The following is a 15,060-nucleotide window of genomic DNA, read 5'->3' on the forward strand; positions in this document are numbered from 1 at the left end:
ATTTGACAGATCCTGAGTGTTGTCTACAGTTCTTAATAGAACAAGGATTTTGACAGAATTCCTGGTCCCGTCACTTGACGGATCCTGCGAGTGCCATCTACTACTCTTGACACAATCTGGTTCTTGCTTCTTGTCTGGTCTGGTTGGTGATTCACCAGGCCACTGGGAAAATTTGGAAAAGTCTCCAATGTTCTAAGCCAATCTGGTTGATGGACTTAAGCTGACAGAAACGGTAAGAATCTGTCAACTACTAGATTGTTAACTGGGCACCAGACCAATGGGCCCTGAATTGCTGCAAATAAAGCCAATCCCCAGTTCCTCGAATACCAGACCACCAGGAAAACTGGAAAGGTCTCCAAAAAGACTCAAGGACAGTTTGGTTAGTGGACCCCATGCTTAAGCCTTTTCACAGCTAAGCCCTTTTGGCTTCTGTTGACCATGTGACCAGGGTCTGGGCTAAATACCCCCGATCTTCAAATTTTATACTTAATCCCTGAATTTCCTAAGGAAGAGACTAGGCTTTCAAGAAGATTTCTCAGCCTGTCCGAGGACTGAAAAGGACTTTGACAGGGCAATAACCTACCCAAAAGACTATTGATAAATACAGTAATCTTCAATGACCTTTAAAGGCATCCAAAACATTGCCCTTAACTGGGCACCTTCTCAGAAAAAGGACAAAAGATGGCCAGAGGCCAACTCCACGACTTCTCCCCAATTGAAAGGAGGTCGTCATATTTCTTTGGGGCTGCAAATCTTCAAGATCTCAACTCTGAAACTTACAGACAGGACAACCAACAGTGTGGCTTATCATAAGCAGAGCATCCTCTGCATTTTTTCCTAGACTGCTTGCTTCAGTTCAGGATACAACATAGCTGTCCAATCCCACTGCTGGCCTATCAATGGGCAAGAAGAGTCTTAGGCCCAACTCAGTCTGTGCATTTTACTTGGCAATCCATACATCTCATATGTAGCAGAAGTAACACAATTTAAGGATTTTTTCTTCTTACAACATCTCTTAATAGGAGTTAATTACTACCAACCAAATGCAATTCGCCATAACTTCATCTTATCATTACCAACATATTGAGTAATCTGGTTTTGCACTAGCCATAAAACACTGAACAATTATATCCTTTCATTAACAAAAAGATATGTATAAACACTTATAGCTTGCTGGAAACTGAGAAAGGGAGAGCCACTCTCTACCCAACCATAGGCACAACTACACTACAGATTTCTTGCAGCTAGCCACCCTTGAGCTAGATCTGATGCCTTAAGAGGAAGTTTTACTCAGGGTCCAAATTCAATTTAGGGTAGAGGACATGAAGGCCACTCTCCTTCACATACAGGAAATCAACATTCCACCTTTCAACAACTGAGTCAGGCCCTGTTAACACTCACAGTATGACCGCTATTGGCCTGCACAGCACAAAGGGAGTCCTTCACTGATCTAGCAGTGCATTAGTCCTTCCCGTTTCTTAGTGCTTTACGTGCTAAATTAAGACCAAATATTTATAAAATTCTTCTTGCCTCTAGGTCCAACTGAAGGTTTTCACACTGTTTTCCCTGTCCAATTTAAGTAAGGTCACAATCCACATAGGTCTGCTGTGACTTAGAGGGTCCTCTGTCACTGCCGATCAGAGTCACACTTTCAGCCCCACATGTGGTTCAATTTTCTGCTCATAGGATTGCATTGGTTCACTGGCGCACACTTTCTAGTTTTTCTCTCGCACACTCACAATCCCTACTGCTCTTTGCACTCTCCACGCATCTGCGATTGCTTTCTTTTCCATGCACTTTGCCTAGCATGAGAATTTGGGTCCTCTCAGGACTGCATGGTCAATTCAGAAGGCTCCAAATGGTATGTTTCCCATTCCTTTGGGGCAATTTTGTACCACTCCCTCTTCTTTTCTCATAATTGATGGTAGTTGTTGGTTAACTACCAAATCTGAAGTTCTGGGAAAAAGGGGAAAAACAGGACATAAAAATTGAGGTCAACAGAAGTCTCCTAATTCCCCTTTACAAATTACAACTCCCTCTCAGGCATCAAGATCTGTGCTGGCTGCTCTCTCTTTGTCTTTTGCAATATATTAAATAAAATATACAGATTTACATCAATTAAATTCTGAAAAACTATCCATGCTGGCCATTCTAGCATTATCAGTCTTAATTTATAGGTTATAAAGTTTGGGGATTAAAAGGGGGTGTTACGTTTCCTAAAATGACAATCATAATTCCATACAATAAGGCCGTTGTCTCAGTTAAAGCAAGAGATTGTTTTCAGGTATGTTTGAAGGTGTTTAAGATTGATTGCATTTGTTGATCATTTCTAATAGGAACTCCTGATTCTAAGCCACTTTTGACAGACTTTCAGGAAAATGTCGTGTTGTCAATTGGAATTTTCTACTCCTTTGAATCCACAAATGAATGGTAAAATAGACGTTGTTAATAGGATGTCGACTGAATTTTTCTACTACTTTACTTCCATAAATGAATGGTCAAACGGAAGCTGTTAACAAGGCTAGTGCATGTTCCTTGGGTTCATCACTAGACAATTACAGTGGGAAATGTCTCTTGATGTGATCCAAATTGTTAGAACAAAGCTCCTAGTGTCTGTTGGCCACTCACCTTTCGAGGCAATGGTTTTCAGCCAGTTGCACCCCAGGATTTACCTGTAACTCTTGTAACCGCTTCAATAGCTTTAAGCAGCGAAAACAAGGGAAAGTCACAACATTTGGTGACCACTTGCCATAATTGCATAAAGTCAAAGACATACTTTGCAGTTGCAGGCCAGATAAAAAGATCTTTGGGATAAGCATTGAATTCCGCATCACTTTCAACTTTGAAGTAGAGTCAGGCTGTATTTAGACAGACAAAGGTTCAAGGAATGGCATTGCCACAAACTTAAGCCTTTGTGTTATGGCCTTTGTTACTTTTAACTTCAAGGGTTACTCCAAAAGTGTTTACACTATGTTTCGGGGTGCTACATGAGATTTTGGGTACTCGGTATATAATTTAACCCTCGATGGCCTGTGATGGATTGGCACATTGGAAGTGACTTACTTGGTGATTGCTTGACCTTAGTTGGATGCTTGCATGACATTCTTTCTTGGAGTGTTGATCTTCAAATAGCTCAGGACATTCTTCACATTGGCCACATGTAGATTAGTTGCATGCTAGAGAAGACACCCTTACATTGAAGGAGGAATATTTGGCATTTTGGAGTAGGGTGTTGAGCCCTAGATAACATGGGGTAGCTTGGATGCTTTCTTGGAGGCATGGAATTGACTTAGGGACCATTTGGTTGTGACGGTTTTCATGCAGGGAAAGTGGATCTAGTGGAACTCATGGCTTAGGATGAATGTTGGAGGCCTTAGGGGCTTGTGGGTGGAGTGTTGGACACATCTTGTGGAGTGCCCTTGCATTGGAGTCTTGCTTGTGTATGACATCACCTTGGAGCTTCACATGTGTACCATTGGAGTGTAGATGTATGGGCGTACTTGTGTGTTTGACATGTAGTAGGTTGCTTGGAAGGCTTTAGCCCACACTTGTATTTTTTCCCTCCCATACCTCATATATTATATACATAGAGGAAGAAGAGAATCTTTTCATCATCATCATTGTATTAGTTTAATTGTACTTTTCTTCTTGGATTAAGGTGTTTGGGTTCATGAGGAAACCCTAGGAGTTGTTATGAAGAAGAGTGAAGGCATTTTTGTAGGAGGATTCTTGTGAGATACAAGGGTTTATTCTTGTGAATATAACATTGGATATGATGATCTAATAAAATCATCACTTAATTATTTTGTGTTAGAGATGTGAGGAGAAGAGCGCACTTATCCTCTCCTTCATTTTTGTGCTTTCTCTCGTCTTGGAGGCATTAGGGTTGCTTGGAGCATCGTGAATACTAGGGTTAGGGTTTCATCCCTTGGTAAGATTGGAGCTTTTGGAACATCTTGAATACTAGGGTTGGGGTTTCATCTCTTGGCGAGATTGGAGGTAGGGTTTTGTGATTAAGCCCTAGATTGTACTTGTTGAAGAGTAGAGAAGAGAACTTGTTACTGTGATGTTTGTTTGTTGAATCCCCTTGGTGTTGGCTCTGTTTTTCTTGGTTTTCCTTGTCTGGGGTTCTAGCCTTTGGACGAGGCTATGGTGTGTACATGAATTTCATCTTTATACTTATATATGAAACTTTCAGCTGTCCAAAATTGCCTTATGGTAGATTTATTTTCCAGCTATCATTGTCTTTATGATTTGGTAATTTCTAACAGTAGGATGTATTGTTGATTTGACATAAGTTAACACTTAAATGATTTATCATTTAACGTTAATCTTGGCAAATATAGGGCAGATTTACTGCTGTTATTCCTGCAGTCATGAAGTGATTTTCAGATCTGGTTTATGCATGATAAGAATGCCTTATAGCGCTGATACATGTTGGCATACACTTGATGTATTTTCTCTTGATTGCCTTGCTAATTGTGGTTGTTAAGAGATGGAATAGTGTCTGCTGTTTTGGCTGTTCTTTTTCCTATTTCATAGTGCAGCCCCAAGACTGAAAATTCTTAAGGTTAAGATTCAGGAAAATTATGGGAAAGAGGTGGAATTTTCTGAATTCCTGAATTCCAAAATTTCGACAATTACCAGTAAACAGATTGTTAGAACAAATGTTTTTCAACTTGATTAGGCTTTAATAATGTTGTGAATGTTAACAATCCGAAGGTGTCTGAACTAGACTTCAGAAGAGAAAAATGCCTCTCATCCATCCCATGAATACAATTCCAGATTTTCAACCTTCTCTTCTTGTTGATACACTCTTGGATACTGGGATGTGAATAATAAGAAGGATGTAGACAATTTGATAGCTAGTTGGCAGAAAATAAGCTTCACAAGCTAAACGGCTTTCCGAGGTGACATTTTTATGGGGATTGTTCATCTAAAAGTGAAGGTGGTGACGATTTCCTCTTGAGGGAGGAAATATTTGAAACACATTAATGTTAAATACCAGCATAAATCTATCCTAATTCTAGATCAATCGAGTGCCTGATCCATCCACTTAGCAACTTCTGTTAGCTATAGGAAAGCATTGGATGATCGATATCTGTTAAATTTGGACAACTAGGTCCAAACTCCATGTTCTGATGCTCAGATTAAGAGGCTAATATTTTTGTTGGATTCCTCTTTCTGAGAGGTGTAAAATCCATATAAAAATAGTTTTAATCCGATGAGCAGAACTTATATTTTGAATTTATTATTCTTAATAAATTATATGTGCAAAGGTCAGCCAGTTTTGTAATGTAGGCTCACATGCCCAACAGATGTGTCACACACCCTCATTGATGGATATATATATATACAGGAAAAGTTGGAGAGAATTTGATCACAACACAACTCACATCTTCCTCTCTCATCCTTAAAAGTACGAGCTACCTGGAGGACGAATTTCAGCCACACGTGGGAAGGACGAAGAGGATTTTTTTGCTGCTAGGGTTTCGCAGAAGTTTGACCAGCGTTGACTTTGGTCAACGCTTGGTCCAAACAAGCTGAAAACTTGTGGGAGGTTCGATTTTTGAAGGCCATACTACCTGGCACAAAAATCGAGGTCAAAGGGTTGACTGTTTTGCTGCTGCGTTGACTTTTAGCTTGCTGCCCCTGCGTTGACTTTTCAGGACAGCGTTGACTTTTGTAGAACTGACTTGGGTTGACTCATCTACTGGTTGGAGGGTTGTTGTGACACATGCTGGGCTGGCTGACCAAAGGAGACTTTGCTGGTTGAAGCATCCTGTTGACCGCCGAAACAAACACATACATTTTTCTTGTTTCTGATTTGTCTTCTGTAAGATCTGCTTATATGTTCTATCTGCATTTTGCTTATCTACTTGTATGATTGCTGTGAGAAAAGTGAAATTGCTCTTAGCATAGAACATCTACAAAACTTTACATGGTATCGGAGCTGAGGTGAAGACAAACTCTATCTATAGCAATCATCATCGAAGGAAATGGATTCCTCTAAGCTTGAATTCAGGGAGAATGACAAGCTGACTGGAAGTGATGACTTCCATGCCTGGAAGATGTTATTAGATCTCAAATTAGAAGATCATGATCTCCTAGATCATGTGACAGGGAAGATTCAAGAACCTCCATCAAATGCCTCTGCTGCTGTTAAACACAAATATAAGAAGGGAGAAATCAGAGCAAAACTGCTGATCAGGGAATCCATAAATAAGAGTCTGGTTGCCTACATATCTGAACTAGGCACATCCAAGGAGATGTATGACAAACTGATACTTATGTTCCGAGTAAACAATGTGAACCAAGTGCTATTCCTCAAGAACAAGTTGAAGAATATGAAGAAGGGCCGAGACGAGTCTATTCAAACTTTCTTTATGAAGTTGACCGAAACCAGGAACAATCTGCTAGCTATTGGGGAGACAATAGCTGATCGTGAGATGGTTCTCACCGCACTTGGAGGACTTCCATATGAATGGCAAGTATTCACAACTACCATTCTCAACAATAATACCATCCCTAACTTTGATGAGCTTCTGTCTAGATGTATGCAAGAAGAAACAAGGATGAAGGAATTTGATAATGAAAGAAATGCTGCCTATGTTGCTCATTCCCGAAAGAAGAACTCTGGTGGTTCCAAGGACAAAGGAAGGACTAAGACTCAAAAGAAGAAGGGAAAATGTTTCACCTGCCATAGGACTGGACACTATGCTAGAGAATGCCCCTTCCAGAAGAATTCTCCCGATAGTGACGACAACAACAACAACCGAAGGAATGGGAATCAAAGAAATGACAAATCCAAAGGAAAGAGGAAGGCTCACTTTGAAGGAAACCATCCACCTTCTAAAAGGACCAGAAATACCAGGTATGAGGAGTCTAATGTTGTTGATAAAAGAAATGAGTATATTCTAATATCTGCTCTCTCAGCTGCATCTCCGCTCGACACTATGGATGTCTGGCTAATCGATAGTGGTGCCTCAAGACACATCACCGGATTCAAGGAAGCACTTTCTGACATGGTTGAAAGGGATACTAATCTAGAAATTACCCTTGGGGATAATGCCACTTATCCTGTGAAAGGGACCGGGACTGTGACCCTCCACTTGTCTCAAGGACAAGTCCTCCATCTACAAGATGTACTCTATGTACCCAAATTGAAGAAGAACCTTGTGTCTGTATTTGCCATGGAAGACAAAGGATTCAATGTAACTTTCTCTGATGGAAAGGTACTCATGTGGAAGAAGAGCTTCAAGGAAGCTATCTCAATTGGTTTTAGAGTTGGTACACTCTACCAGGTTGGAGGGAGTCCGTTGGGAGCTATGACTTGTGATACTATCCGTCAAACCGAACTATGGCACCGAAGATTTGGACACCTTCATTACAAGGCTCTTCCCGAAGCAAGGAAGGTGGTGACAGGGATGCCTGATTTTGGAAATAATCATAAAGGTGTATGTAAGGGCTGTGCTGAAGGAAAACATACAAGGGGACCTTTCCCCTCAAGTGTCACAAAGACATCTGAGATATTGCAACTGGTCCATTCTGATCTTTCCGGTATGTTGCCTGTAACATCCCTGGGGGGATGTTCTTACTATATGACATTTACTGATGACTTCTCTCGCAAAACCTGGATATACTTCTTGAAGAAGAAGGATGAGGCTTTCATGTGGTTCCGTACCTTCAAAGCCTTGGTGGAAAATATGACCGGAAAGAAGATCAAGATTTTGAGGACTGACAATGGCACTGAATATGAGTCAAATGAGTTCAAAGACTTTTGCAGAGAAGCTGGCATTAAGAGGGAGACTACCACTGCATATACTCCTGAGCAGAATGGTGTTGCTGAACGCAAGAATAGGACTATTGTGGAAGCTGCCCGTGCCATGCTATGTGACCAGGGTCTTCCAAAGTTTCTGTGGGGAGAAGCTGCAAATACTGCTGTGTACATTCAAAACCGATGCCCTCATTCCGCTTTGGACTCCAAAACTCCCGAAGAGGTTTTCTCTGGTAAGAAACCTGATGTCTCACATTTTAGAATTTTTGGATGTCCTGTCTATTTTCATGTGCCGAAAGAAAAGAGAAGTAAGCTGGATGCTACTGGGAAGAAAGGAATGTTTGTGGGCTACAGTGAGACTTCTAAGGCATATAGAGTCTATGTACCTGGTCAAAGGGAAGTAGAGATAAGCCATGATGTCACTTTTGACGAAGATGCTTCCCTGAAGAAAGTAGTAGATCTTCCTAGATCTGAAGAAAACCATGAAGAAAGACCTGGAAATCTGGAAGAACCCCAGGATGAGACTATGCCTGATGTTGAAGAGCCAATGGACCCTATTGATCCTTCCCCTTCTCTAGGAAAGAGGCCATCATGGCTCAGGGACACCCTCGAAGATGCTGAGGGTCATGCTGCCCCAAGGGGAACATTCCGAGAAAGCAAGAAGCCGTGTAGATACCAAGGGTATCTAGCTGCCATGAGTACTATTATACAATCTGAACCTGGATCTTTTGAAGAAGCCATCAAGCATCAAGTCTGGAAGGATGCTATGCATGAAGAATATGAGGCTATTATGAAGAATGATGTCTGGGATGTGGTCCCGAGACCGAAGGACAAATCTGTTGTCACCGCTAAATGGCTCTACAAGATTAAACATGGATCTGATGGGAGTGCTGAAAAGTTTAAGGCAAGATTTGTTGCCCGTGGCTTCTCTCAAAAGGAAGGAATTGACTATGACGATATATTTGCACCTGTGGCTCGATATACCACCATCCGATCCATCATAGCCCTTGCTGCTACGCAAGGATAGAGTCTTCATCAGATGGATGTCAAGACTGCTTTTCTGCATGGTGCAATAAAGGAAGAGGTGTATGTAGAACAACCTCTGGGATTTGAAGTTCAAGATCGAGACACTTATGTCTGCAGGTTGAAGAAAGCCCTCTATGGGTTAAAGCAAGCACCCAGAGCTTGGTATGAGAGGATGGATAGTTACTTGATGAAGCTGGGCTTCACTCGAAGCAATGCTGATCCAAACCTTTACTTTAAGGTTGAGGAAGGAAAGCCTCTCATTCTAGTGCTGTATGTGGACGACCTCTTCCTGACAGGTGATGACCCTCTCATTCATCAATATAAGAGGGAGCTTGCTGCTGAGTTCGAGATGAAAGACCTAGGACTGATGCACTATTTCCTAGGCCTGGAGGTCTGGCAGAGACCTGGAGAGATTTTCCTTTCTCAAGGAAAGTATATTGTGAAGCTTCTGGAAAGATTTGGGATGGTGGACTGTAAGTCCGTGTCGACACCAATGGAACTCAACTTTAAGAAGTTGAGTGGCAGCGCTGCAGGGCCTATCTTGGCCAATCCTACTGAGTATCGTCAACTCATAGGAGCTTTGATGTTCTTAGTGAACACCCGTCCGGACATATGTTTTGCAGTGAATACTTTGAGTCAACAGATGGTTGAGCCTCATCATTTTCACTGGGTTGGTGCCAAGAATCTTTTGAGATATCTTCGGGGCACGATAAACCATGGGCTGAGATACACTGCCGGGAGTGTGATACTCCGGGGATATACTGATGCCGATTGGGCTGGCAGTGTGGTGGATCGTAAGAGCACATCTGGATGCTGTTTCAATCTTGGTTCTGCTTCGATCTCATGGATGAGCAGGAAGCAAAAGTCGGTGGCTTTGAGCACCGCGGAGGCCGAATACATTGCTGCTAGTATGGCCTGTTGTGAAGCAGTTTGGTTGAGGAAGCTCTTTAGTGAGCTGTTCCAACATGTGCTAGATACCACTGTAATACTCTGTGATAATCAGAGTGGGATTCGTATGACTGAGAATCCTGTGTTCCACGACCGATCCAAGCATATTGATATCAGGTACCACTTTATCCGGGATATGGTACAGCGAGGCGCCGTAAGGCTCGATCATATAGGAACTGATGAGCAGGTCGCGGATATTCTCACTAAGCCCCTGGGGAAGGTCAAGTTCCTAACCTTCCGTGAGAGTCTTGGTGTCGTGGAAAGACCCTATGATGTGGGTCCTGTTGGACGATGAGCTCTGGGAGCTCTGGGGGGCTTTGGGGATAGCTTCTCGGAGCTATAAGCACTCATAATGCTTCTGCCCCACCCTTGTGATTATTGAGCTGGTTCGCCACTCATTTAATCTGTGCCCCGTATGCATCCTACCTATTGAGTTCAGGGCTCATGGGAAGTACCTCTCATTTGGCCAATGAGGTGTGGAAAAGCTAGAGACTATTAGCAAAGACTGATGGACGCATCAGAAATTGCCGTACTCTCTATCTAGGATGGCATGGTCCAACCACTTGATCTGGGATCAAGATTTGTGAGGTCTGGGACCTCTGGACTGATTATGTCAGTCGGGGAATGATGTCTTTGTGACTGACCCACTTCTGTTCTGAAATAAAGAAGCCAGCAAAGCAAGTTTCGGCGGGATGACTCACGATGTTAATTGCACTAATAGATGGAGTTCTCCCTAGTTGAGAGGGAGTGTTAAATTTGGACAGCTAGGTCCAAACTCCATGTTCTGATGCTCAGATTAAGAGGCTAATATTTTTGTTGGATTCCTCTTTCTGAGAGGTGTAAAATCCATATAAAAATAGTCTTAATCCGATGAGCAGAACTTATATTTTGAATTTATTATTCTTAATAAATTATATGTGCAAAGGTCAGCCAGTTTTGTAATGTAGGCTCACATGCCCAACAGATGTGTCACACACCCTCATTGATGGATATATATATATACAGGAAAAGTTGGAGAGAATTTGATCACAACACAACTCACATCTTCCTCTCTCATCCTTAAAAGTACGAGCTACCTGGAGGACGAATTTCAGCCACACGTGGGAAGGACGAAGAGGATTTTTCTGCTGCTAGGGTTTCGCAGAAGTTTGACCAGCGTTGACTTTGGTCAACGCTTGGTCCAAACAAGCTGAAAACTTGTGGGAGGTTCGATTTTTGAAGGCCATACTACCTGGCACAAAAATCGAGGTCAAAGGGTTGACTGTTTTGCTGCTGCGTTGACTTTTAGCTTGCTGCCCCTGCGTTGACTTTTCAGGACAGCGTTGACTTTTGTAGAACTGACTTGGGTTGACTCATCTACTGGTTGGAGGGTTGTTGTGGCACATGCTGGGCTGGCTGACCAAAGGAGACTTTGCTGGTTGAAGCATCCTGTTGACCGCCGAAACAGACACATACATTTTTCTTGTTTCTGATTTGTCTTCTGTAAGATCTGCTTATATGTTCTATCTGCATTTTGCTTATCTACTTGTATGATTGCTGTGAGAAAAGTGAAATTGCTCTTAGCATAGAACATCTACAAAACTTTACAATATCCCATCAAGTATGACATCCTAATCATTAGTCAATAGAAATGTTTTCTTATCAATGTAGGAATTCTCCATAAATAATTGATCACACTATGACAGAAGAGGCTAACCCATAAAGGAAGTCTCACTTCTTGTACACAGACTTTCAGAGAATTCAATAAAATTCCTCTTCTCTTGAATCTTCTCTCCCTTGATCTGATCTTGGTAGTACAAGGAGTGAAGTGAAAGGCAGGAAAGGAATTGAAATAAACACACAAAGAAATATAACAGAGCAAAATAATATAATGAAAACTCAACTTCTATTAATAAATAAAATAACAGAATACTCCAGAACACAAGGTGGCTAGAATGGTGGTGGTAGCTATCTCTGAAGAGAGAGAGACGGTGGCTACACACATTCGCAAAAAGCTATTAGAAGAGACAGAAAAAATGGCATTTTAACATAAAGAAAGAACACTAGAGATCCCAAACCCTAGAAGATGAAGTGCTAAGAGGTTTGCAGGCCCCGAGGTGGTTGGTACATCAACTTCCCCGGGGCGCAACTTTTGCATGCGATTTCCATTTGGGGCAACCATCCAAGGATTACAACTTTTGATTGTGGCCATGGCATGCTACGGCAACCCATAGCCCCCAAAATTATCAAAAAAACATCATTTAGGGCCTCAAAATGGCCCCAGAAGTTTGGGACCCAAAAACTTACAGAAAAATTGCGTAGAAGGTAGAGAACTGTTTAGTCAGTGAAAGAGGTGAGTGGCCATCAATATCCACCTGGATCACGCTGAGTACATAGGGTGATTGTACTCTATGAAGTCTGGTCTCAACTTCTTGTATCACTAGGTATATGCTGGTAACATGTTCTAGTCATCTGCTTTGATGGACAAATAAGCTCAGTCTAGTGTCTAGACAACTGGGTATTACATTATCACTGCTGCTTATAATGCAAGTGCTACCAAGACTAGAATGATTTTCATTCACTTGATTGACACTTAACAGGTTTATAATTGTTTGGTAGTCCTTACTATATCTCTGGATCTGCAGGTTTAAATCCAAGGATTGGTGTGACTGTGATTGCTGCGACCAATCGTCCAGATAAGATAGATGCAGCACTGCTGCGTCCCGGTACTGTTTAATCTCTTTTTTTGCACATTCAATGCTTTCGTTAATATTCCATGTTGGATAAGTTATTATTTTGAGCAGCTGGAATGTGTTTGCAGGACGTTTTGATCGGCTGGTATATGTTGGTCCGCCGAACCAAGCTGAGAGGAAAGAAATCTTTGATATTCACACGCGGAAGATGCCTTGTGGGTCTGATTTAACAACGCTTGAGCTTGCTTCTGTTACCGATGGGTATACTGGAGCTGATATTTCTTCTGTATGCCGTGAAGCAGCTATGGTGGCTCTGGAGGTTAGCAAGTGTGCAGAAGCCTACTTCTGTGTTATCCTTTCAGTTGTTTCACCTTGGTTTGTTAGTGTTTGTTTCTTGTTTTGACAAAATGATTGCATTTTTTGTTTTTGCATATATACTTAATTTTTATATGGCTGGCATTTCAAGAAGGTATTGATAAGATTATGGTTTTCAATTTCGGAGATCGGTATTGTTGGCCTGTAAGTGTTTCTTCCGCTTTATATAAAACCCGATGTTCATCTTTGCTTTCAGGAGAACATTGACATTCAGGAGGTATCTATGCGTCATTTTAAATTTGCACTGGATCGAGTTCAGCCTTCTGATCTCTCAGCTTATGAAAACTTGTCTGCTAAATTCCAAAGGCTGACTTCAAGTGGAGTTGGAGATGTGACTATAACTTAATTTTGGTTTCTTTGTCTACATGTTTCTTTTTTTTCTAGAAAGAAAATCATGATATTATATTGAGGATATATAAACAAAATGTTCAGATAGTTCTGAAAGAGTTTGTTGAAACTCCTGATTACTACCAATAGACTGCATCTCAAAACAGTTGAGCAGATAACCATCATGTAATATGTACATGAGCACAGCATTTTCAAAAAGAAGCAAAAAACCATTGAACCATTCAGCTGATCGGAAGGTAAAGAGCAGTGATGGACGATAGAACAAATTTGGCGGATAAAGAAGAGTCCTCAAAAATTTTTAGGTTCCGCCACCTCCAAAGTGACCAGATGGTGATGGGAAGAATGGGCCGGAGAGTCTTTTGGCGCCCCCACCAGGCAAACGCTGCATCCACAGAGATGAAGTTAAGATGTTGAAAAGAGAAAAACTGTGCAAGCTCATACCAGATTTGTTGTGAGACAGAGCATTTGAAGAAGAGGTGGTAGTTTGTCTCCTCTTCCATATTGCAGAGAGCACATCTACTGGGGCCGTGCCATGACCGCCTCCTCAAGGAGTCCCAAGTTAAATTCTTGTTGAAGAGCACCAACCAGGAGAATAAGATAACCTTAAGGGGGCATCCAAGCTTCCACCAGAAGACTGGAAAGCGCCGATTGGATGAAATGTTTGCAGAAATGAGATCAGAGTAAATGTCCTTTACATTTGCATGTGAGACAGAGAAAGGAAGGGACCAGATCAGGTGGTCATCAATGGTGGATCGCTAGATGCCGCCCTGCTGGAGAGAGGAAGATAGATCGGACCAAAGAGGGAGTAGGTCATTCATTCTAATTTTTTCCCCTCTGAAGTAAAGTGTAGAATATTTTGTGTATAGCATTCTGTACTAGCTTGTGCCTTTCTTTTTTCACTTATGAAACAGCGAGTAACATGTTAATGACATTACTTAATTTTAGATTATCAGCTAAGCTGTTGTAATTGAGAGAAAAGGTGTTGGTAACTTGTGCGCCCTACTATTTTTGTTGGTTTGCATAGCATTCATCATTCACATTACCATGTAATGTGCTACCTTGTTGATTCTGGCTTCTGTCGATCTGTTTCTTCTGGTAAACTGTCCATATTTGCTGAATCTGTGTGATATTATTGTTATATTTGGTTACATTGATCTTTTCTATGTTCTGTACCATTATCTTTTGTCTCTAAGTCAATTAAAAGTAATTTTCAAGGGTTGTGGTCCGTTTTAGATATAGTGCTTAATGACATAAGCTTAAAGATTGGGTTTTTAGCTTTTCACAGCTCACACCAATGGACATACATGCTTCGCGCAAATTCAAGATTGTTTATGTCTCTAGGTTGATCTTTGTGCGGTATAGGGTTTCAACAGATGTAAGGCTGCGTTATGTCTAAAGCATGCAATATTATGAATATTTCGCGACAATGATAATTGCTTTTTAATTGTATGTGTCAGTTACGTAGTTTTTTTAATTCTATGTATCAACTATGTATAATTCGCTATTAGTTATTATTTTATAATATGTAAAATCTAATTTATTAGTAGTAAATAGATAAACTAAATAGTGATAACGTTTTGATTAAGTACACATATATTGGATGTTTAGGAACATAGATGTTTAGAATGCTGTTAAGTAATGAATGATATAATTATGTTATAATGATATATGATGCATATGATGAACTTTATATGTAACTTCGATGTACTGTTTTTTCATACATTAATATCAACCAGCGTTTTTTTTTTTTCTCACTGAAAAATAATTATAATTATGTTATAATATGAAAATTTTAATCTAGATAAAGTAAATAGTAATCACAGTTTGATTCAAATTTAATAGTTGAAGTACAATAAATTTATATAATATTGAAATCTAAAGTTCAAACTTGTAGAATATTTTGAATATTAGTAT

At 40.8% G+C, this 15,060-nt stretch overlaps 1 protein-coding gene across 1 annotated transcript in view; it reads left to right on the forward strand.

The window, feature by feature from the left end:
- CIP111 (Cam interacting protein 111) overlaps window positions 1-13,876 on the forward strand; it is a 166,671-nt gene extending 152,795 nt beyond the window's left edge. Inside the window, exons 8-10 of the mRNA XM_089445755.1 lie at window positions 12,376-12,456; window positions 12,552-12,742; window positions 12,995-13,876. Coding sequence (XP_089301881.1) covers window positions 12,376-12,456; window positions 12,552-12,742; window positions 12,995-13,144 — 422 coding nt within the window. The 3' untranslated portion in view covers window positions 13,145-13,876. The remainder of the gene's footprint in view (window positions 1-12,375; window positions 12,457-12,551; window positions 12,743-12,994) is intronic.
- The last annotated feature ends 1,184 nt before the right edge of the window (window positions 13,877-15,060 follow it).

Source organism: Pinus tabuliformis, chromosome 9 (assembly GCF_031772625.1).
Source record: "Pinus tabuliformis cultivar Carrire ecotype Pingquan chromosome 9, CPIR1, whole genome shotgun sequence".
NCBI lineage: Eukaryota > Viridiplantae > Streptophyta > Pinopsida > Pinales > Pinaceae > Pinus > Pinus tabuliformis.